The sequence below is a fragment of the Dermacentor variabilis genome, chromosome 3 (genome assembly GCF_050947875.1).
Source record: "Dermacentor variabilis isolate Ectoservices chromosome 3, ASM5094787v1, whole genome shotgun sequence".
NCBI classification, from domain to species: Eukaryota; Metazoa; Arthropoda; class Arachnida; order Ixodida; family Ixodidae; genus Dermacentor; species Dermacentor variabilis.
The window spans coordinates 229,940,265-229,966,302 of NC_134570.1; the positions used below are offsets into that span (position 1 = coordinate 229,940,265).

At 43.6% G+C, this 26,038-nt stretch overlaps 1 protein-coding gene across 5 annotated transcripts in view; it reads left to right on the forward strand.

Annotated features, from left to right (window-relative positions):
- Ube4B (Ubiquitination factor E4B) overlaps nt 1-26,038 on the forward strand; it is a 547,587-nt gene that overhangs the window by 317,622 nt on the left and 203,927 nt on the right. For all 5 annotated transcript variants that reach the window (XM_075686926.1, XM_075686927.1, XM_075686925.1 and 2 more), the window contains one exon: nt 17,111-17,465. In XM_075686926.1, the coding sequence (XP_075543041.1) occupies nt 17,111-17,465 (355 nt within the window). The remainder of the gene's footprint in view (nt 1-17,110; nt 17,466-26,038) is intronic.

Consider the following 26,038-nt stretch of genomic DNA (forward strand, 5'->3'; position numbering starts at 1 on the left):
CTTCAACCGCTGTCTGAGGAAGATGTTGTGGCAGTTCACAGGCTGCCGGCAAAGCAAGGAAAAATGCGAGGAATAATTATCCGTCTTGCACGGCAGGAACTGAAGGATGCATGGATTGCCAAAAGGCGAGCCTTAAGAGACAATCAGGGCAACATCTTCATTAACGAAAACCTAACCTCTCGCTCGAGGAAGCTCCTCGCCACTGCCAAAGAATGGGCAAAGGAGGCGGGATACCAGTTCGTGTGGCACTCAAATGGAAAAGTTCTCGTACGTAGGGCAAACGGTGAATCGGCAGTTGTCGTTAAGGGTGAAAATGATCTTCATGCTCTATTGCAATGAACGCCAATGTCTTGTTGCTATTATTTGACTCTTTGCCGAAATGAATCATCTGGGATGTATTGGCAAGCAGGATTGGTTCACGTTATTGGCCACTCAAGAGAAGGGACTGTCTTTCATACATATGAACATTCAATCAGTCTCCAGCAAGCTACCTGAATTAGAAACTTTTTTTTCTGATATAAACAGTCAGTGTAATGTAGTCATGCTAAGCGAAACATGGTATTGCTCTGATGATGTTTTTCGCCTGCCTTGCAAAAAAGTATTTTATAAAAACCGAACCTCACGTCGCGGTGGAGGAGTGTCTGTTCTGATAGATAATTCTCTAACATGTGAACTGTTAGCCGAGTATTCTTGTATGACAGAAAATTGTGAAATGTTGTGTGTACAAACACCGGGTGTACTCTTTGCAGTATGTTACCGCCCGCCAGATGGTTTATTGGAACCTTTCTTCATTTTTTTAGAGCGCATGCTAGAATTTGCGTCAGAAAACAAGTATAAAGTGGTCTTAGGAGGAGACTTCAACATTGATATGAGTTCCGATGGTGCTAGGAAAACGATATTTCAAAGAATTTTTGTGGCAAGCGGATGTATAAATGCGATTGAAACATTCACGAGAGTAACAGAAACTACGAAAACCACTCTTGATCTCTTTATAACGAACTATAATCCATTTTTAGTAACTAGTGGAGTCTTAAACTGTCCTCTCAGTGACCATATGCCGATAGTCATGTTTATCCACACAAGAGCAAACGATACTGAAAAAGATAACACTGAAAAAACATTTCAGGCAATAAACGAGCACACATTAACTGCGTTTCAGGATGCCTTGAGACAAGTATCTTGGAAGGAGGTTTTTCAACAAAACGAGGCAGAGCCAGCATACAGCATCTTCTTAAAGAAATTCTCAGCTGTTTATGCGCAACATTTCATACATAAGAAAAGAAACCAGAAAGCTTATCGGAAACCTTGGATGACCAAAGAGCTTCTAAAAAAAATAAAGAAAAGAGATAAGCTTTATGCCAGGTTCATAAAATCTCGGAACAGCGAGGATCTAAAATCCTTCAAAATTTTTAGAAATAAATTAAATAAAGAGCTAAGAAATGCAAGAAATCGCTATTATTTACGTACTTTTTCCTCATGCGAGGGACAAACAGAGAAGATGTGGAACAAGTTAAATGAACTAATGGGACGTAAACAGAACACTGAACCTATAAAGAAAGTTTCTGTAAACGGATGCATTTTAACCGGAGATAATTTAGTTAACGCATTTAATGATTACTTTACAGACACTGATTCCCATTTATCACCAAGCCCACCATGTACATTTCAATTCCCTGCAACTATGGACACTATTTTTTTCCAACCGACAACACCTACCGAGGTTTGTTCAGTTTTTCTCAAACTGAAAAATTCATGTAGCTACGATGCTGATGGCCTCCAAATAAGACCTATCAAACACGTCATTTGTGACATTGCACCTGTGTTAGCTTATATTTATAACTTATGCATAACATCAGGTACTTTTCCTGAATAAATGAAAATTGCAAAAGTAATTGTGTTATACAAGAAAGGTGACAAGCTTGATTTAAGAAATTACCGTCCGATATCCATTCTCCCGCAGTTTTCTAAAGGTCTTGAAAAAATCATTCTTAACCAATTAACATCTTTCAGCAATAAGCATAAACTAATAACAGACGCTCAATACGGTTTTCAACAAGGTAAATCAACAGAATTAGGACTAGTAGCACAAAAAGAATATATACTGCAGAACCTCGAAAATAAGTCACTTGTAATTGGTCTATTCATAGATTTCACAAAAGCGTTCGACTGCATAAACCATGACCTCCTAATACTTAAGCTTGAAAGATATGGCATCAGGGGCCTTCCTCTTCAGTTACTGACATCCTACCTTAGAAATCGACAGCAATATGTGGCTATAAACACTAACATATCATCTACACGAAAAATACAAACAGGTGTCCCTCAGGGAAGTATCCTTAGCCCATTTTTGTTTAACATCTACATAAACGACATAGTTCTTATCCACCGAGAAGCAAAATTCATAAACTACGCAGACGATTCGAGTGTTTTTTTATCAAACAACTCTCTTACAGGCCTCATTAGTGCAACGAACAACCTATTAACCCATCTCTCAAAATGGAGCCAGGACAACTTTTTAAAAGTAAACTCGAATAAAACACAAGCAGTCATCTTTAAAACAAGAGGTACATGTACTCCATTGACCCACAACATATATTATAACTCTGAGAAAATACAGGTTGTTGACACGGTAAAAGTACTTGGCATATATTTTACCGACACATTGCAATGGGACGCTCACGTGGATTTTGTACTGCAGAAACTGAGCCGCGTAACAGGTATACTACATCGAAATCGCTACCTTTTACCAATGGCAGTTAAATTGATCATTTATAATGCGCTGTTTGCCTCGCATGTAAATTACTGCCATCTTGTATGGGGCACGACATCAGCTTACAATCACTCTAAAATACTATTGATGCAAAAAAAGATAATACGCGCTATCGCAAATGTGCCCTACAACTCACACACTGAGAATCTTTTTACCAAGTACAACATAACAAAAAGTCATCATCTCTGCAAACAAACTCTCCTACGCACCTACTACTTTCAGGTAAAAAATAGAAGCAACTTAATTACAAATATAGCAAACTTAAAAGAGAATACACCCACATATGAGAAGCGCAGCCATGAAAAATGGCTCATACCCTTCTTGAGGACAAATTACGGCCATCAAATGGTCGCAAATACCTTGCCACGGCTACTAAATTCTTACCTATAAGCCGGTATTGACATCCATGCCCTGACACCATCGGAGCTCATCTGTCTGGTGAAAACTACCATTTGAATCGCCATGATTCCGTAAAACCATATGCATTCAATGAAAGAAATGTAATTTATTTGATGTAACCCACTGTTCTTTACTTTTTTCATTTCTGAAAGTGTTCTTTGCCACCGCTCTGCCAATATGTAAAGGGGGCCAGGGACCACTCAAGCTGCCAAAAAGCAGCTTTTACCTTGGCCCCCTCCATTTGCTTGTAAATGGGCACAAATAAAATGAAATGAAATGAAATGAAAGTTCTACATGCAGTTTCAGCTCTTGAAAGTGACTGATTATCGCACCGCACTCGATAGAGAGGAAACTCGTGATTCTCATACAATCTCCGAGCTCACGTTGGCCAGCTCCAACTAATGAAGGAGCACAGCAGAAACAGTCACAAACCTTAGTGACCAAATCCAGGTTGCCAAAACGACATTTATTAGACATTGTATTCAGGAAACAGGACTTCTCAACACAAATTACAGAGGAATTGCACATAACTGAAACTAAAAGTCAGTGATAAAAAAAAAAGGTTTGTAGCAAGGTTCTCCAAGCACAATTCAGAGCACTCGACGCAGTTTTAGCATCTTTATTCGCTCCCGCGTTTCGTCCCGTTTCGCGTTCTGAAACTTGACGTAGAAATGTAGCCTTGTGAGCACACAGAACTTTATGATTCTATTCGTAAGGGCTGTTTTTTGTTCAGGGCAGCCGATGAGGTTCAACTTGGTAAGCTGTTGGAAAGATACCAGATCCATAAAGCTGTCCTTTCTTGCTTAGTTAACACTGAAGCAGAGGGTGAAAGTGTTTTCCAGTGATATCACCAGTGCATTCAGCTGATCTGATGGATATAAAAGCCCTCCCCTGTCTACAGCAAGGGTGAGGGCTGCTTTCTTGGAGAGGTGCGATGGAGCATTTGGGTAAATTGCTGGCACTGCGTCGCTTGTAAGCTTGACTGTTTCACCATTGACCATGTGCATGAAGTGCCACACAATGTATTGTTCGTGGAAGTGAAGCTCACAGAAGGCTGATTTCTCGTCGAGAAATTTTCAGCCTGGGGGACAACCTGCCACCACGTTTCAGAACGTTCAGGGTCCTTTGGCACAGAAAACAAAGTCACATGCTTCCAGTATCCCTTGACGATACATAACCGGGCATTCAGTGAGGCGCAAAGCAGTGTGCTTGCTTCGCTTTCTTTAAGCGAGGATCCATTTGGCTGTAACAGGGCGCGGAACTCAAGCTTACATGCTAACGAGCAATCATTCACCACAAAGGAAACACCGCAAAAATCACATGAGCGCAATGTCGAACAGAGACTACAATCACATGTGCTCATGCACAGATAGCGGTGGAAAGAAGTGGAGGGGGTAGGAAAGACATCGCAATGCTGACCGCAGCGCCACCACGGCCACTGTAGTGGCGGCCTGAATCGAAGGAGCGCGCTTTTGCCGCGAACACATGGGCATTGGCACCACCTCTACTTCTAGCAACCATACCCACGGACTGCATGATGGCTCGATAATGCCTTTAGTCAACATTTATCAACTTCTCATTGTATTACTTGTTCGGCATGTGAAACATGGTTCTGCCGGTGGCGTATCGGATTGGCTTCTCCGGTGTAAATATGATGAGTGACCACCGATGCTTGGGTTAAAGGGCGGTCTTCCAGGTCAAAAATGCCGTTGTAAGTTTCCAAGAGACAGTGGAGGTCAGCAGCTTGTGCCGGTAGATCTGGAGCTATAATCTTGCTAAGTTCGTCTGTGAGAGTCGAGGGCTCGGAGGTTCCTTAGAGGGCAGTGGAATGTCGGCGTCAAGAGCCGATATCTCGAAATCGTTCACAGGCGAGATGTTGCCCAAAGACATGCCTCTGGGAAGAATTTTAGTGGGGCAGTTAAAATTAAGGAGATTGACTGAAGTCTGATTGCTTGTAGCAGTGAGAACTGTATGGGGAACGGCCAAATTTGTTTCAAGCAGTATGTCAGCGGTGATACATAGTACTGTGGGAATGCGCGACTCACGCATCCCCTGATAGGTTGTTTTCTTGCATAGCTCCCGTCTCCTGTAATCCGACTTTGTCGCGTGGCTTTACAGCGGTGGTCGATATGAGATGTTGCGAGTGTTGCTCTGCTAATGCCACCTAGCAGGTAGAAGGCTTTTCCTCTTTGGCTCGGGGTCGGCAAGCGGTGCGGACATTCTGTGCATGCGCTGATCCATGCTTCTGCGAGACCGTCTCGTGAGGCCTGCTCCGGAATGGACGAACGCGATCGTTCAAACGTGCCGCAGTTCGTATGACCACACACATGAACGACCAGGTGTTGGTGTCTAGCACGGGGGAAACATAATTGCTCGTTATCCAGTCGCGGTGAGTCGGACTTCCGCAACTTGTCGCACGCCCATCGGCATGTTTTGTGGATAGCAACTCGGCTAGCAGGCATTAGTCTATGAAAGGTGCAATAAGTGCCCTTGTGATCGTTTGCACTGCTGTGTTGTCGTTCCTTTGTTCCAAGAGCATGGGTGAGAACCCCACAGTACATATACGCCATCAGAAATAGATGGGAACGACAGTTGAGTGACGTACGTGGTGGCTTGAGGCAACAGGCGGATGTCTTTGGGGGAGCATAACCGTGGTTGTGTGACTGGTGGTCTATAGCATCTGAGGGGCAGTTCAAGCTGAATGACACTAGATGTGCAATCAAAGAGGGCTGAATGGGATGATAAAAAGTCTAAGCCAAGTATTCCGTCGTAAGGGCATTGTTCCAAAACAGAAAACAAAACAGTCATTAGGCGCCCTGTGATGCCAATGCGAGCGGTGCACATACCAAGCACGGTATTGCCTGCACAAATAGTTCTGTAGGCAAGTTGTTCGGCTAACTAGGATGGGAAAAAAGGGCTGAAGGAGCAATGGCTTCAAGTTCCCGCCGCACGATCCATGTCAGGTCATCTGATGATGATGGTCGCTGCACTCCTAGCCTGTCGTCACAAGAGGATGTTGCAGCTGTGTTCGGCAGACGTATGAACCGCGTTGCAATGCGACGGCTCTTGGCCTGCTCAAAGCGATGACACTCTTTTACGATGCCCTGTACTGTTTCACAAATTTTGCACATGAGCAGGTTGAAAGCATCGTGAGTGATCCTCTTTTGTACATGCCCAACCTTGTCTGATTCAGCCATATTGCTGTCAGCCTTACGGCACCGAGCCAGCACGTCCTGGATGTAAGAGACGTACGATTCTGTTGATGTCTGGGCTCGGGTTGCTAATTCTTTCGTTGCGGTGCTCTTCCGCCTGGTGGGACAGCCAAACAAGTTCCTCAGCTTCTGTTTGCACATGTCCCAGTTGTTAAGCACTTTCTCTTGGTTGTCATACCATACCATACCATACCAAGGTAGCCAACATAATCATCACATCCCATTTACTGTGGGCACTTACACTCTCATAGTAGTGATCCAGTCTTCCATGTTGAGGTGGTCGATGCCGCAGAATGTTCCTGGATCCCGTGGCTGAGCCACCACAACCGTCAGGGTCGTAGGCATTGATGTGGGCCGCACCATGTTGGCTCCTGCTTTGTCTGTCATATTGTCCTGCCCGAGGTGACGACCACTACAGAGCTCTGTTGTTGTTTCTCGTGGGTACCCCACACCTCTCGCCAATTTTTTATGTTGCAGAAGTCGCGTACAATGATGTATTTACAATATTTACAAGTGAGACAACAATGCATAAACAAGATGGCTGTCGATGATGATGATGATGATGATTACCTTGATGTGTTTGGCGCATACCCACTCATGGCGACTGGCCAAGAGTTGGGCAGACTTTACATATGATGGCTGTCGAGACCGATTCCACCTACACATGTCAAATCATCTTCTTCTGACTGTTGGTTGCATCGTAACAGTATTGTTGCTTTGTGACTGTATTTATTCAAATATAAGGCATGGTTTTTCCCAGAATGCTTAGCCTCCAAATCACCCCTGCATTATATGTGAGGAACAGCAAAGACGTGGAGTGCATGTTATTTGCCAATTTTGCCTTTAGGTGAAGTTTCATGGCAGCGCAAGTTTCGCCTTCTAATGTGGCTTTACAGCATTGTGCACTGCAATGCCGTGAAGCCGCACTATAATGCAAAATTCACACTGTCGTGAAGACATATTTTAAAGGCAAAATTTGCATATAACCTGCACTGTACGAGTTGAAGCTCCCTTCTCCCTTATTTCATGGCCACCATTTTGACTAAGTTAGTGATTCAGTATTTCGGGCACTCCTTGCTGTGTCTGAATAATCGATCTGCTGCTCTATATCGCCTTATTTAATTGTGCATACTCAACTTTTCTTTCTGGAGTACTGCACCCTTGCCTTATTATCAGTATCAAACCAAAATTAAGACCATACCCAATCTGCAATTTTAGCCGGAACTGAATCCAAACCAAAACCGATATTGAACATGCCTGAACAACGGAACCTGAACCGAAAAACGTAAGTAATGGTTACAAATTACACATTCTACGATGCACTTACAATTACACTTCAATGGCACAAAACGATTCAAGCATATAAAGTGCTCAATGACATATATGGATGCTCAATAGAGAAGCGATTCTTGGAAATATTTTGTTGTGTTGTGTGCGAGAACAGAGATAGGCCTAGGCACAAACACTTGCACTTAAAAACTCAGCCCTGCAAGTTCTGACCCACGGCCGAAATTTTGGTTTAGGGGCTCTGTTGAAACTCCCAATTCTGTCATTATAGAGCAGCTTGCTTCAGATCAACCATAATCAACCATAAAATGCAGGCACGCCAGGATAGAGCAAAAATGACTGCATTCTCAAGAAGGAAAAATAAAAAAGAACAATGAGTTCATTAGTATAGCTTCTGGTAACAATAAGACTAATATGAATGCCGTCACCATCTCATATATAGCAACAATGTCATTTTAGAGGGGCCCCCATTTTTCGATTGGGAGTTGCATAGCTTGATTGGAGTGATAAATGCAACAACAATGGCAGCAATAGGGACATGCAGTGCAAAGCCGAGAAATACAATAAAAAAAAAATGTTTGCCTTCAACTTAAAATTTTGCAGTCTTCTGTTCCCGTTTTATTTATTTATATTTATTTATCAGTACTGTTGTCACTGCATGCTGCAGCGACCAAGCAACCGAGCTATTGGTGATCAAAGATCATGCAGGTGATGCCCTGTTTCCAAAAACACGTAAAAGAACCACCGATGTTTATTCTCAGGTGTATAGGTAAGCCCTGCGACATCATTGCCCTATGGCGTCCAGGGTCCAGAAAATAAAACAGCGCAATGCCACGCATGTGCAGTAACAGCGCACTTATCAGCACATCCCCCTTTTACAAACTGACAATTTGTGTATGACCAAAGAACACAAAGGTTAAGAAGGCATATCATGCATTGTATTGTAGCGGCCACCGATGCCACAACGCATGGACGCTAAGGTCGGCACTCACAACCGGCGCCTTGCTGAGGGCACCTAAGTGGCAGCTACTGAGGCACCGAAGTTGTCTATCAATTCAGCCTAATCATCGTTGTTTGGGGACCCGTGCCTCCCTCCCGGCTTCTCCTATTTCAACAGATGGTTCAGCATCATTCTGTTACGCCTTAGCTCAACGCCCTCATCGCTTTTCATCATGTAGGAACTGGGTGAAGCAGCAGCTGCAGTGAGAGTGGCCCTGGTTCTTCTAGCTGTTTGGCGTTGTACAGTCTACGCTCATTACAATGGACCCGCGTACAACAGACTTTCGGATATAATGCACCATATTTCAGCTTCAGTTTCTTCTACCTAGTTTACTAATGCAGCTTGGCTCCAGCACATGAAATTAGCAACAATTTTTGTCAAAATCAGGCGTATAAAACTGACTTTTGCCATGTTGACACGGGTTGGCAACTGACTTGCAAGGGTCAGCCGAGCATCATAGCTCAATATCTTACATGCTAGGGGGGGGGAGAAAGGAAAGCGGGGCGGAAGCGGCCGCCTTTCGCGTGCGAGACACTGGGTGGAGGTGTGGGAAAGAGAAGGGGATTCTACTCCAGTGGCTGCTGTTAAAGGTGCGGGTGAAAGCCACCTGCGATGTAAACAAAGCGGGTGCAGCCCTCGTCTTCAAAGCAGTCTACAATGTGGACAAAGTGCGCCCAGTGCCAGTAGGCTCATATGTACTGTGCTTTTGATGTTTAGTTTACGTTGAAGCAAGAGACAGCATGAAGGTAAATTCGCTCGGTGCTGCTGCTGCCACGCTTATCTTGCGTATTTTGCTATTGCAAGCGATGGCAAAACCAGCTTTCTTTTATTATTACTATTTTGGACATTCGTCACTCACTCTTTGCAATAAAGTTGTTAGAGATCGTGACAAAAGCTTCAGAAGTGAGGCGTCTCTTATATTAGGGTCTCTAGATAAAATGGACGTTTTTTGTCATATTATCAGGGCCCATTGTAATGAGACATGGCATGGCGTTAACGGTTAAAACTATCCGAAACTGAACATACAGCATCACCTCTCCATTAAACGAAGAGTGGACTGTGTTAAATTGCTTATTAAACTGAAGTACTAAAAAAACACACGAATGTCTTACAGATGAAAAGCATGAATTGTATACGTTACATGATGAATAACATTTTTTGTTCGAGGAGGACCCATGTCATTACAGAATAAAGTAAATGCAATGGAAATGAACCACTCTATATTCAGTCTGTTGCTAAGCTTAAAAACTGTACACCACGTTAAACACCGTAAAACTTAATGTGTTCGATTTTTTGGGTGTATCCTTATATATTAGCAATTCAAAACTGAGTGTTAGTCACATCTTCCTGATGGAGTAGCATACTATGGGCATATTTATGCAAGAAAAAACAGGAAGCGGCAATTTTTTTTTCTTTAAAATGCAGGTACGTCTACGTTATGACAGACATTTTCAAGGCAATAGTTTTTAGACTTGAGATGTCTTTGGTTCCCATTACATATATATATATATATATATATAATTTTTTTTTTTTTTCCACATGAACGCATGAAATGTAATACCTCAAAATTAACCCTTTCAAGGTCGATTTTTTTCGCAATGTGCGACCGCCCAGGGTCGATTCTTTTTATTGCAGATTCCAATTCTACTGAAGGACCTATTTTGAAAACATTTACCGTAATTTTTCTAGGGTGACCTTAAAGTGAGAAAAAAATGCTTTGCATTGGTACATATGTACTGTTTATTCATGAATAACAACAATAAAAAAAAGGAAATAAACTTATAAGAATTAAAAATTTGATACATTGTTATACACATAAGGCTTAGAAAATGTGCACATGAAAATATTTCACAAGTGTCAAATGTTCCTGCTTTACACTAATGTTTACGTCCATAGCTTAATCGAACTGTGTAGGTGAGAGCACTCCAGAAAACTGTGTGCTTGTGTGCCCATCAAAAAAAGCAAAACGGGACAAACTTATGCTAATCTTCATCTTAATGCCAACCAGAGGCAATTAGTTTTCGCAAGTCTCAAAAAAGAAAAGGAAACATATGCATGGTGGGATCCTTCCTATGCGCACCCCCGTGAGCACTAAACGAGCGAGAAACAGGCATTTGCTCTTTGAGCATTTAGTAATGAGATAGCCATCAGTTTTGCGAGTGCAATAAGCCGAAACCGCCCGTGGAAGAACACCCAAACCGCCACCCACCCGCCTGCGCACTAATGCGCGAGCAGTAGTATATAGATGCACTGGAGCAAACTAGCTCGTAAAACAAACCGTACAACCAAAACCGAGAGGGAGGCGTGAGAAAAAAAAATCCCTGTATTCCCAAATAGTGGCAGCACATGCCAGAAAAGAAATAGTTAGGAAATTGGCGCCCGTTCTAAACATACAGAGGCCGCCGTAAATATACGGCATCGACCATTTTGGACTTGTTTGCAGCGCCGTATATTTGCATCCTTGACCCTGAAAGGGTTAACATCATGACATACATTGCACACAACACTGTTTATATAATGTAAAGATGCGAACCTAAATAGGTTTTCCTCATAATCAGATTGTGGTTTTGGCATGTTACACCCCATTATTTAATTTTTTTTTCAAACCTAAATAACACATGCGTATTAAAAAGACAATATTACGAACAAATTCACACTATATGGACACTGAATGTAAAAGAAAGACAATGTGAGCACCTATGTATCCGCCTCTGCTAACAAGGATCACTCGCTCTGAGCCTGGGCAAAGAGTGATGTTCCTTGACTGTCGTTGACTTGGCACTGTAGGTATGGTAGGTTTATGCTGTGCGAATGTTCAGAGATCCCCCCTTTTGAAGGATGCTATATAACCTTAGTGTCATGTATGGCATGTTTATGCTGTGGGAATGTTCAAAGGGACATATTTTGGCATAAAAGCCGAATTCATATGACAGTCATTTACTGTAGTTGACTTGAAGGTGCACATACTGCACAATTATGCTGCAGGAAATCTCCCTTTTGAGGATGCTATTTGCCTAACTGTTATGTAGGAGAAGAAATTTTTGGCATGAGAACCTTATTCGTATAGGACGGTTAAACCTCTGTTGAGCATCGGAAAGAAGAACTTGTATACAAGCTCCTTAAATGCTGAATACAGCAAAGTATAGTAACATGCTAATTATAGCAACCTGAACGATCTTACTGGTAATGCATAAACTAAAAGAAAACTGTTCAATAGAAAAGTGTGAAACGAACGTTTCCAAGCAAATCGAAACATACCCTCTTAAAGGGTCCCTCACCAGTCTGGCCATTTTGAGCTCACAAGCACAGTGCGTGCAATGTGTGCTAACGATTGCATCTGCTAAGTATTATATCCATACACACTGTGGAAAAAGCCTAAATTTCACAGCAAATGCCGTTTTCTCTTTTCGTCATGGGCCCCACGCTCCCAGCCTGAGAGTCTATGCATATCGCACAAGTGCGCCTATGTACATGGCAGTGCTGTGACATTGTTCATCCTAACACGTGACTACGAAAATTTTTTAAGGCAACATCAGTTATTTAATCAGTTGCTTCAATAGACGAATTAAAGTTTAGAGAAATAATGAAACCTACAAACTCAATGTCTGTGAGCTTTTGTTTCACTTTGTACCACAGCAAGTACCATGTACTTCCGTTTCGTCTGCTTGTTCCCATGTCGGGCAGTCGTGAGTGCAAAGAATTGAACTATGTTATTTTTGACCGTGTTCCAGCGCGCGATCATGTTCTGTGATCCGCTTGCGTCTGCCTTGTTGTTCGTCTAGCACTGACTTATATTGCTAATCAGGTGTTCTTGTGCACAGGACACAAAATCGTATGCTGCGTGAAACAAGACAAAAGCAACAGCTTGCACGTGCAGCCGTCACTGGAAGTGCACCATACAGCAAAGAAAACTAGAGAAAAAAAAAAGGAGGAGGGGCTCGTGATGTTTGCATCACGCGGGGTGAGGAATCGGGAGAACGCAGGGAAGGAATGTTGTTTACTGAGGTTAGAAGTGGAGAGAGTATCTTAGCAGTGGCACTCACTTCCTTAAATCATTGGTTCTCAGCACTTCAATATTTCTATCTCAGCTAATAACGACGTAACATGGAAAATTCTTGCGGTAGAACATTCCTCATATAGCACGTAACAATTTCCAGTGTATAACCAAAATCTGCTATATAGCCTGGTGAGGGGCCTTCTAAAGCTGAAGAGACCGTCATAAGTAATGAAAGCGGTAAGCTTTCGGCTTTTTCCGGCTAGCAGTACCTGATAATAGGCAGATTGTAAATCTAACTTAATGAGAACAGTCGCATCAGCATTCAGATGCAAAAGCTCATCAGTTCTTGACAGCAGAAAGAACTGACCAGCTGACCACGATGGCCTTGTGGTGTTCTCGGAAATCGACGCAAAATAGAATGGAATTGTCCTTTTCCCAAACTTCAACGAGCGGTTTTCTCCACTCAAATGCTGAGACTTGTTCGATGATATCTGCTTTTTCCACTCAAAGTAATTAAGCTGAACTTGTTCACGGAGCACCAGGGGTAGGGGTCGTAGTCTTGCTGCTCCAGGTTGCACTGAAGGTCGCTGATGAACGTCATGAATGAAGCTGTTTATTAGTTCCAGTTGTCCTGAGAGTAGACGCGAAAATTCCTCTGGAGCGTGTTGCGGCAGAGACGATAACTTGATGTTTGCATCAGCTGGAGTTTCTGACTGTTGGTGACATGTGAGCAAAGATCCCTGTTTGTTGATGGCCACAGCTTGGATGGCATCTAGGCCCTGCAGAGAAGTGCCTTGATCCGTGACATGGAAAATGATTCTTGCAGCTATACTGTGGTGCTTGACCACTGCAAAGAAATGTCTGGCTTATAATATTTCTTGCTGCGAATAGTTTTTGATTTGGCTTCTCGGAGTGGACAAAGGAAAAGCTTGAAAATACTTCTGGTACAAACCGATGTTCATCAGAGAAACTGTAGCTCCAATTTCGATGAGCAACTTGAGTGGAGTGTTGGTAACAAACACTTCAGCGCGAATAGTTGCTGTATGGGGACTGGGTACCTGTACGGTCAGCACAAAACGGACTGCTGACTCTGCTTCCGCAGACGCATAAATGAGCTGAGCTTTTGCAGGAAACACTTGATGTGCTCAGATACATGACCCGCAAACTGATGCATAATACCCTAATTTCTTGCAAGCGTGGCATGAGACATTCCTGACTGGACAGCCTAGATGAGATGCTATCTGGCGAGTTGACCCACATCTGTAACAATGGACCGTGACGTGTTGGCTATCCTTGCCGAGCAGCATGTTGGCCGGCTTCTCCAGTTAGTGACTTTCCACCATGTTGTCAGATGCCATCTAGAACCCATCTGGTCAAAGAAGGAGCTTGGCAAGGACTGCCATCTTAAACTCCCAGGGAGGGGACGTGATGGTTAACGACGCCGTATTGTCGGTGAGAAGAAACGCACTGTACTGAAGACCCATCAAATATTTGAAGTTCTTTGGGAACTTGCTTGACACTTCGCCCAAGTTCTTTGGCTTTCTTGAGCGTGAATGATGGTCCCTCATAGAGAAGCCTCTCGCGTATTTTCATAGACGCAAATCCTTGCAAAATGTGGTTGTGGAGTGACTCATCTTGCCGAGCGCTGAATGTACAGGCTGGAGCCAAATGAGGTAGCGAGTCACGAGGTCCTGGGAGGACTCTCCCGGTTGCTGCTGTCAGTCTCTTAAGATAAAATGAGATGGATGAGGCTGTTGGTGCCATCTTTGTAGTGTTTGTCTGGCATGCGGATACTACCCTGGAACTGTATTGTGGCGGGGTCTGCGTTTGACATTAAGTAGTAAAAAAGATGTTGACCCTCGAGGCACAAGTTTGACAGTAAGACAACCTTCTTAATAAGTAAGGCATCCTTAAGGCCAATTCTTATAGTTCTTACAGTCTACAGGGAAAAAAAAGACTGATCTCAATTGAGACATGCACACAAACAGCCATCGAGTAAGCATCTCTCATCTTAGGCAGCCTATGAATTCGCAGTCTCGATTTAGACAAAGCAATTTATTATTTGACCCACCTGAACACCTTCAAAACGATGGGTGGTAGCTCCAGCTCTTTTAATGAGCACTGCACACTATGGATTGCATCTAGGAGTGTTCTTCCTCTTTTTCCTTACTTTTATTGTAATGTAAACATGCCTTTTGTTGCTGAAGAGTTCCCACAAAACTTTTCATTCCACTTTTTTTTTTTTTTGTTATTGTCGGTATTCAGTATTAAATTTGATATTCCATGGTGACTTTCCCTGAATGTCCTTGAGTGTCCAGATAAATTTCTACTGTTGTCGTCATAGGCCAGGAGGGCCATCCCTTCCAGCTCCTGACAAAATCTGCGCATGCACCATGCGGACAAGGCAGTAGCACTCTGAAGTTTGTCTCCGTCATGGGACAAGGTAAAGTTTGCTGTGCTGAACTGGCTCGGGAACCGTTGTAAAATTTTATTTCTCCAAACTGGATATGAAGCGGAACAAAAGTGGAGCAAATTGAGACTGCACCAAACTATTATTTTTTCTGGTTCAACACCTTGCTTGTAATCAAATAAACGTGGTGATATCTGTCTCGTACAGTGCAAGGTCTTTGGCATCTGTTCCTTTTATGAGTTTCTTGCAAGAAGAGTGTACCATATTGTATAATTGTTTGTCATTCTCGTGTGCCCCTGTGTTCAAAAATACAAACAACACAACCTTCTGTAATTTCCTGCTTTGGCATAGAAAAAAGAAAGCTGGTTACTAGGAAATTACAAGAGGGGGTACAGTCGTGGTTTTGTTTCCTTCTCTAGAAGCTACCTAATTATGTGCGCTGTTTTTGCCATATAGGTAGTTGTGACCTTCTTTATTTCTGCTGTTAGTGAAAAAAACATGTCCACAACTTTTTATGTTTTTACTTCAACCGATGCTATCACCATTTGTAATAGGCCCATGTCATAAATGCTGTCAATCTTTCATGAGACATTAACTTGCTGATAACAAAATACTGAGGAGGTATCTTTACTCACTGAAGATGGTGAAATGACTAGCCTACTTCTACGCACACCAGGGCTTTTCACTGGATTTTAAAGGAAACAATTTGTTCTAAAAAGAGGAAATCAAATGTTTGTGATTCTGAGTTGGAACTTTTTGTGAGCCCAGCCAAGTGTGTCATCGAACTATTCAGTAATGGTTGGTGCAAGGTGCATCCAAAGCAAGGCTGTCCTGCTGTAGACTCGATGGTGTTGGCCCCAAATGGACCAACACTCCAGATGGATGAAATTATGGCACTTGTCCCCTTAGACGACACTATGAGCTTTAGGGAAAATAAGTAGCATCTGACAAGGTCTCAATGAAGCTCACTAGCAGGTGGACTGGATTTCACCCTCTTAGTGTCGTGTTTTTTTGGCGGTGTTACACATACATTGTCGGTATTTTTTTTCCTCAAATATCATAAAACAAACAGGATTGTTTATGATTGGTTATACAGAAGACAAAAGCAAAACGGATAGTGGCAACTGCCTGGAATTTTATGGTATGTACATATACAGCTGCTGCAGCTGACAACAGCAGATGTTTGTGGATGTGAAAGAATAGTGGCAGAGCACATCTGACAATGAATTTCAATGTTAATGTGATTAGCACTGAAGCAATGTATCGACATACCGTGTTGCCACCGCAGAGACATGTTATCCATGAAGTGTGTATGTAGCTCCATTCCTCTCTCGCACTTCCCACTGAACAGGTTCTGTCATTGAGCGGTGAAGCCCGTGCATGGCACTTGCATGCTTGTATGTTAAGACAAGCTGTATGTGGCGCGCATTCGATTCCACTCAAGCAGCGTAGAAGTTTCAATTGACTTTCCTTGTGACACATGCCAAAGGGCACATGGATGTCGAAAGCGGTATTGAATAATGGCACATACCCTGCGATCCAAATCAAAGAAGTTCACTGAAGAGTGGCACACACCTATTGGCCCTGTGACCTAAGTTCACATCAAAGAGGTTTATTGGAAAGGAGCGCATACCCAATAGCGCACACACTGAGTGGTCTAAGTTGGCATCAAAGAGATTAATTCACGAGCAGCACATACCCAATTCCGCATATACAGTTCCGCTTTCCCACTGGCCTATGTCCACGTTAAAGCATGACACATGGGTACACATGCCACATATTCACTGACCCAAGTTGGTCCAATAGTTGGTTTTCAAGCCTGTTCCCTCAGCATGGCAGCCCAATGCTTTAAAGATTCGACCATAGACTGCCCAGTGACCTGCGTCGGTGCAAAGACTGTTAGAGATATAGAGACACCCTAAAGTGCATCAAGTACCTAAAGAATAATTGCATTAAACATAATATAGCCAAGTCAAAGGGTATGCCAGGCAAGGAAACATGATTGGTTGCTCAGGAGTATGGGTCGTTCTTGCAGGGTTTCGTCGGCCCAAGAGAGAGGCGGCCAACTTTTCGACAGAGTGCCTGTTCCTGGCGTTACAAGCAGCCCACCTGGGTGTGGTGCCTACGATGGCCCGCTATGGCCGCCGGCTGCGGGTCCTACGGGAGCTGCAGCGGCTCGCCCAAGAGATGGCCGCTGCCCAGCCCCTGTGGGAGGCGAGCCCTGCCGCTGGGCGCAACCGCCGCCTGCTGGCCAAGTGGCGTGCCCAGGCCCGGCGGGTGGCCCAGAGCAAGCTGTGTGCTGATGCAGGGCTACTGGATCCCCTACTGCTGAGCCGCTGCCTCGGCCTGTACAACCTGGCAGCTGCCGTCTTCCTGGCCGTGCTCCAATTGTGAGTGGTCGTGATATGCTCCATCACGCACTGATGTGGTCTGTAAAACGGCACAACTAGTGTCTCCTGCTACAGTCACCAACCAATTTTTCTAACATTCCTGGGGCACAGTCATCTTGTCCAAAGAATCAATGTATAACAGAAACAGAAATTACTAGGTGCCATACAGTCTCTCGCGTGCAGTGTCTCGGGCGGGTGCAGCGGTGGCGTAGAGGTGGAGTATACGCCTCGCGTGCAAGAGGACCATGGTTCGAATCCCGGTGCCGCGCAATTTTCCACCGGTATTTTTTCAAAATCCGCGTGTTGATAAAATTGCGTAAACAGGCCTAGAGTGCGGCCTGATCCCGGTGACCAGAAACGGTAACGCACTCCCTCACCAGAGCAGGATTGGCCACTTTGGCGCAGTACTTGGCCACAACCTCCTATATGAATACAACAATCACACAAATAACGCCAGAAGAAGTAAAGAAAGCCTTGGGAGCTATGCAAAGGGGGAGGGCAGCTGAGGAGGATCAGGTAACAGCAGATTTGTTGAAAGATGGTGGGCAGATTGTTCTAGAAAAACTGGCCACCTTGTATACGCAATGCCTCATGACCTCGAGCGTACCGGAATGTTGGAAGAACGCTACCATAATCCTAATCCATAAGAAAGGGGACGCCAAAAACTTAAAAAATTATAGACCGATCAGCTTACTATTGCCTACAAAGTATTTACTAAGGTAATCGCAAATAGGATCGGGAACACCTTAGACTTCTGTCAGCCAAAGGACTAGGCAGGATTTCGTAAAGGCTGCTCAACAATAGACCATATTTACACTATCAGTCAGGTGACAGAGGAATGTGCGGAATATAACCAACCCTTATATATAGCTTTCATCGATTACGAGAAAGCATTTGATTCAGTCGAAACCTCAGCAGTCGTGGAGGCATTACAGATTCAGGGTGTAGATGAGCCGTATGTAAATATACTGAAAGATATCTATAGCGGCTCCACAGGAACTGTAGTCCTCCATAAAGAGAGCAACAAAATTCCAATAAAGAAAGGCGTCAGGCAGGGAGATACAATCTCTCCGATGCTATTCACAGCTTGTTTACAGGAGGTATTCAGAGACCTGGATTGGGAAGAATTGGGTAAAAGAGTTAATGGAGAATACCTTAGGGACCAATTGCAATGCATGCTCACTAACCTGGAGAGGCAAAGCAGAAGGGTGGGTCTAAAAATTAATCTGCAGAAAACTAAAGTAATGTTTAACAGTCTCAGAAGAGAACTGCAGTTTACGATAGTAGTGAGGCACTAAAAGTGGTAAGGGAATACATCTACTTAGGGCAGGTAGTGACGGCGGATCCGGATCATAAGACTGAAATAATCAGAAGAATAAGAATGGGCTGGGGTGCGTTTGGCAGGTATTCTCAGATCATGAACAGCAGGTTGCCATTATCCCTCAAGAGAAAGGTGTATAACCCCTCCCTCCCCCCCCCCCCATCTGTGTCTTAGCAGTACTCACGTACGGGGCACAAACCTGGAGGCTTACGAAAAGGTTCTACTTGAATTGAGGATGACGTAACGAGCTATGGAAAGAAGAACAATGTGTGTTACGTTAAGGGATAAAAAAGAGCAGATTGGGTGAGGGAACAAACACGAGTTAATGACATCTTAGTTGAAATCAAGAAAAAGAAATGGGGCATGGGCAGGACATGTAATGAGGAGGGAAGATAACTGATGGTCATTAAGGGTTACGGACTGGATTCCAAGGGAAGGGAAGCGTAGCAGGGGGCGGCAGAAAGTTAGGTGGCCAGATGGGATTAAGAAGTTTGCAGGGACAACATGGCCACAATTAGCACATTACTGGGGTAGTTGGAGAAGTATGGGAGAGGCCTTTGCCCTGCAATGGGCGTAACCAGACTGATGCTGCTGCTGCTGATTATTATTATTATTATTATTATTATTATTATTATTATTATTACTATTATTATTATTATTATAGTGTCTCATTCAATACAATGTCTGACTCAATGTTTTCTGATATCGCACAATGTTGGCAGCCTGAAAAAAAGTTGTCATTCAGGTGGCCACGTTTTTTTTGCAGCCCAAATTTTTGGCTCTCAGAGTGCCTAGTGGTTGCTGTGCATCAACACTGCACCGAACCAAAACATTTATTAGCCCAGCAAAATGGTGCCTTATTGGCAGTAGGGCTTGTAAGGTACTGTGCAGGAGGTTCATAGAACAGATCATAGTGACATTACAAATAGTGAGAAAGCCCTAAGCGAGATTTTACAGCAAGCTGATAGGTTAGGGCCTAATTTTATCTCTCTTACATTATCCATGTATTCGAAAGTGGTAGTATCAATCTTGCAAAATTATTCTGAACCATTTGAAGTCTGTGAGCTAAACTTGTTTGCCATGGGTTCTGTACTGATGCAGCAAACACAGGCTTAGTCCTGGAAAAAGTTTTATGTTATCAATAAATCAGTGACTCAAAAGCTCTATTGCCATTATAAGATTCACTTCTACAAGACTCGGCTAGAAACATCCCTCGAAGCAGTGGCGGTTCGAGTTGTTCTCCTAAACAAACTCATCACCATTTGCTCGCTTTACATACCCCCACATTACCAATTAAACAAACATGAATTTCAGTCCTTTATAGATCAATTGCCTGAACCGTATGTTGTTCTTGGCGATTTCAATGCACATAGCAGCTTGTGGGGAGACTCTCGTATCGATACGCGAGGTCGTCTCATTGAACAGTTCCTTTTTTTCGTCCTGTGCATGTCTGCTGACTAAGAAGGAACCCACATATTACTGTCTTGCAAACAGAACCTTTTCTTCAATTGATCTTAGCCTTGTTTCCCTGTCTGTACTGCCTGAACTCGTATGGGAAGTTACAAACAATCCCTATGGAAGCGACCACTTCCCCATACTGCTACAAACACCTAAAGAAAACGAATATCCACTACAGGCTCCTAAGTGGAAGATTGATACAGCCGATTGGGATAAATTCCGAACTCCCACTAGTATCTCATGGGATGACATGTCCTCGTTAGGAATTGATGCTGCTGTTGAGTATTTTACAGCCTTCATGATAGATGCCGCATCTAAATGCATATTGGAAGTAAATGGCTTGGCGTGCAAACGGCGTGTCCCATGGTGGAACGAGCAACGTAGAATCACTCGTAGGAAACAGAACAAAACGGGGGGGTTTCTACGCGCTTCTCCCACTGCAAAGAATCTTGTCAACTTCAACACAGTAATGTCTCAAGCCAGGAGAACGCGCCAACAGGCCAGAAGAGAGAGTTGGCAGAAGTTTTTATCGAGTATCAACTCGTGTACAGATGAGGCCAAAGTCTAGAACAGGGTTAATAGGACAAGAGGGCGACAAGCATATTCACTCCCTTTGGTAAACACACAAAGCGATACCCTGCAAGATCAGGCAGACTCATTTGGGGAGCACTTTGAGAGCGTGTCGAGTGCAACCCATTATTCTCAATCCTTTCTAAAATATAAGGAAATAGGAGAATGTACGCTAATCATACAAAAATCCAGACAAAATGAACCCCATAACTGGCCTTTCAGTATTGCGGAGTTGAGAGCTGCCTTGAACACATGCAAAAGCACTGCACCGGGACCTGACAGAGTCATGTATGACATGATCAGAAACTTACATACTGACACACAGGTTACACTACTCACACTTTTCAACACTATTTGGGCTGTGGGATACCTCCCATCTACATGGAAAGAAGCGGTTGTGGTTCCTGTTCTGAAGCAGGGAAAAGACCCTTCCTTGGTAGCAAGTTATCATCCGATAGCTCTTACAAATTGTCTGTGTAAGCTATTTGAAGAAATGATTAATCGCAGACTCATACATTTCCTTGAACTCAACAATATGCTCGATCCCTACAGTGTGGCTTCAGGCAAGGGCAGTCGACAACCGATAATCTTGTGCGCATTGAAGGATATATTCGCGATGCCTTTGTACACAAACAGTACTTCCTCTCGATATTTCTCGATATGGAGAGGGCATATGATACAACATGGTGTTACGGGATCTTGCGAGACTTGTCGGGAATGGGCATCTCTGGAAATATGTTGAAAATAATTGAAAGCTATTTGTCCAGTCGTACTTTCCGTGTAAAAGTCAGCAATGCACTGTCACGTCCTTTTACGCAGGAAACTGGTGTACCTCAGGGAGGCGTGCTCAGCTGCACTCTCTTTATCGTTAAAATGAACACACTACGTGCTTCACTACCACCGGCCATTTTTTATTCCGTATACGTAGACGATGTACAAATAGGCTTCAAATCCTGCAACCGCACAGTATGCAAAAGACGGGTACAGCAGGGCTTAAACAAGGTGTCCAAATGGGCAGACCAAAACGGATTTAAAGTCAACCCCCAGAAAAGTTCTTGTGTTCTCTTCACAAGAAAGAGGCCTGGTCCCAGATCCTCGCATAGAACTGGGCGGACAACAAATTCCTGTAAACAAAGAGCACACATTTCTTTGTGTTATACTTGATTCCAGGCTTACTCTCATTCCTCACATAAAATATCTTAAAGAAAAATGTCTTAGAACAATTAACTTACTTAAAATCCTATCCCACACAACGTGGGGTAGCGACAGACAGTGCTTATTGAATATTTACAGGAGCCTAGTTTGATCATGGTTAGATTATGGTGCCGTAGTGCATCACTCTGCCGTACCGAGCGCGCTTAAGATGTTAGACCCCGTTCATCATCTGGGTATCCGTCTGGCCACTGGCGCATTTAGAACAAGCCCTGTCAAAAGTCTATATGTCGAGTCAGATGAGTGGTCACTGCATTTTCAGAGAACATACATCAGCTTAACGTATTTTCTCAAGGTTTACTCTAATAAGGAACATCCGTGTTTCACAACCATTAACGACTTGATGTGTGAAACACTTTTTCGGAATCAACTCTCTATGAGACTTCCTTTCTCACTGCGTGCAAGAGAACTTAGCACAAAATGGATGTCCCAGTTCTCAAATATCGCCCAATGCTTCCAGCTAAGCTATTACCACCCTGGGAGTGGCAGGTGATAGACTGTGACGTGTCCTTTGTAGAGGTCACAAAGCACGCACCTGACCTCGAAATCGCTATCCATTTCCGTGAACTTCAGTCGAAGTACTCGTGCCCAGAATTCTACACAGACGCATCAAAATCACACTCTGCCGTATCTTTTGCTGCTGTTGGTCCCACATTTTCTGAATCTGACGTATTGAATCCCTTAACAAGTATCTTCACTGCAGAAGCCTATGCAGTACTGTCTGCAGTAAAACATATAAATAAATTAAAACTCAACAGAGCAATAGTATTTACAGACTCATTAAATCTTGTAAAAGCGTTAATTTCTTTACAAAAGCATACAAATCCTGTCTTCAATGAACTCTACTCTCTCTTATGCAATATTTATCTATCACATAAACATGTACTAATATGGTGTGTGCCTAGCAATAGAGGCATGAGGGTAATGTACTAGCTGATAAAATGGCCACATCACTCACGTCACTAACCACTTTTCCCACGGCTGCTGTCCCTGTCACAGATCTGAAGCCTTACATACGAAAGAAACTGCGACAACACTGGCAACGCATGTGGAATGCAGAAATAAATAATAAACTGCATGTTATAAAGCCACAGTTAGGTTTTTCGCCCTCCCCAACAAAATCACGGCAAGCAGATGTCCTATTCTGTCGCCTCAGAATAGGGCACACATTTGGTAACCACAATTTTCTGTTTACTGGAAATGAACCGCCAACCAGTGGCCAATGTAGTGAAAGGCTGACCGTCCTCCACGTCCTCTAGGAGTGTCGCAAAGCCGAATCTGAAAGAAAAAAACATTTTCCTCTTGCGTATCGTTATTGTGTCCCTCTCCACCTAACTATGTTTCTTGGTAAAGAACCGGTTTTTAACACCAAAGCAGTCCTAAATTATTTAAATGATGTTGTCCTACATGTTATCTGCCCATTAAATTCGTAGCGCATCCTCTTTCCAGAGGATGCCGCTGTGATAGTTGATTTGTATAGCGCATGCCTACAGGCCCTTGTGTCTCAAGGGCTCTAACGAGGCAGTGGTGCTCTAGTGAATTTCAGCGTCTAACATGTTTTTTATGCTGTGTCATTATTTCTAATGCACATTAATGTTCATACTACACGTCATTTGCCATCGCCATAATCTTATTAGTACACGTACATTTTACGCACTCTACAGCGACTATTTTTAGGCCCCTTTACAGCCACGTCACATCCACTTCATAGAACCCATCTCTCCACCGCGAAATCACCAACACTTGCGTGGTGCTCTTTGGCCATACCTGGCCATTGCACCAATAAAATCCACACATTCATATTACAAGACTGTTCATACCGATAGCCTAGAGGCAAGCATCTGTCCACAACAGCGCTTCTAAAGCATGTTGGTCTCAGCCTGGGACTCCTAGGGAACCCTGCAAAGCTCCATGAAGTCCCATGAACCCCCCCCCCACCCTTCCCCCCCCCACCTTCATGTGTGTATTTTCCATTTGGTTCATGTTACATTTACATGCAAAAACAGGGCGCCTCAGGGAATTCTCAGGGATTTTAAGTAGTCTGGAAGAACTGAGGGAAAGCTCAGGGAATTTGTGCCTCTATCCGGGAAAATTAGCTGTAATTTTATTGAAAGTGTCGAAAGTCGCGGTAGTGCTGGCTCGAGTAACGGAGAGGAATCGTAGCGAATGGTCTTTGATGCTGCGTCGTCGGCTGGAGGAGTTGCCAGAGTACAGTCAACGAGCGACTTTCCGGATTCCCGATAATTTGGACAGCTTCGCGGCACCACCACGTATCCCATAGAGTCAATGTATCAGAACTTCTGAAATTTCGGACGCAACAACTCTTCGTCGTCCGATTTTCCAGACGTTTTGCCGTGACCGCAGATCTGAAACAGCTTTAATCAAAGCCACCACCGCTGGCATTTGATTACCTCACCACCTCGAACCGGCTCTCTCACACACAGATCCGCTGGCAGCCGTAGCTATCCATTACTGCGGCCACATTAGGCCTAATTAACTGCTTCGACGTTTGCTGTGAAGCTTCTTGCCATTGGGTGCCGTGTTTTTTATTGAAAGAATTCGCTGCTGTCAGCAATGGCACGGACTCTTTGTGGTCCTCGCGATTGGCTTACAAGCTTGTAAAGCACGATGCGTTGCATAATGCTGGGTCCCGAAAGTCAGCTTCGCCTCGATACAGAAATGTTACTTGGTGAAGCATGCACAAAAGTATTGCAGTGAAGCATAACAAGCGTGGGAAGGGCCTTTTGCCACGGAACACAGTATCTATTCCTTAATTATACACGCGTGCACTCGGTATTTCCTGTCACAGTATGAGCAGTGATATGCCTAATATGTGTACCTGCAGGCCTTCAAAGCATTTTTGCATGTGCCTGTGGTGGTTTGAGCCCCTAAGGACAGTAAATGGCATGCATTTATTTTTTCCCACTCGCCGATTTTTCGGACGTTTTCGTGGCTCATAGGGGGTTTGAAAAATCGGACGTGGACTGTGCAACTGACCAAGAAGGTGCTTCAAATTGTCCGTGAGGTGAACGAGTGGCGGAAGGAGAACAAGAACTGAAAGGACCTACGGATGGAGGAATGAATGGGAAAGGAAGCGTGCTGCCACTGTTTTGAAGGAGCCTGAGCTCAAAAAACTAAGTGTTGGCTGATGGCAAGATGCAGGTGTGCCTCATCCAAACCAAAATAAACTCTTTAAAGCAGTGAAATACAGCACTAAGGTGTCGTGCCCGGGCTGCGAGTATGTCAGGACAGTTGAGGTTGACTTACGAGCTGTTGAGAGAGAATCTCAATTGTGACAAAGTTCGGGCTTCATACCACCGAGCTTGCTATCAGTTGATAGAAATAATACATATTCAAAAATATTTGCTACTGTATGCATCTCCTTTTTATTCGTATTTGAGAATGCCCGACTCCCTTTCCAATTTTTTTCAGATATTTTATCTGCTGTGCATTTTGTAACCCCTCCCTTCTATTCTCTTTTTGAATAAGAAACACTACTCCTTAGTATTCAAATTGGTTTAAATCGTCTTTTTTAAAAATTTTTTTTCATATGCTTATTAGAGAGTGACAGCATCGGGCGATATGGTTTCAGGCCGTCTTGACATAACACATAGTTCTGCATCACTCAGGGAATTGTGCAAAGGCACCCAGGGAAAACCTGGAAAACTCTGGGAATTTGGAAATGTCAACTTGGTAGACACCCTGTTTGGGAATATTGTTCAAAAGTTTAGCCTCTAAATTGAAATTCTGCTTCCTAGCGTCACTAAAATTTTACTTTTGTCTCTCAAATGCAACAATATTAATTCAAATTGCTGCAGTGCTTCCCTCATAAATGCATTTCGGCATTTTACATGTATTTGAATTTCAGAATCATAGTTTGCCCTGGAGCTTCCCTTGAAGGGGCTGTGAAACACTTTTTCAGCATAGTGTAACAAAGTGAAGTTCAGATGCATTTGCCGAGACGACAGTGAAGGGGGACGTGCTCTTTCAGCAGAGGTAAGGGCAGATCAGC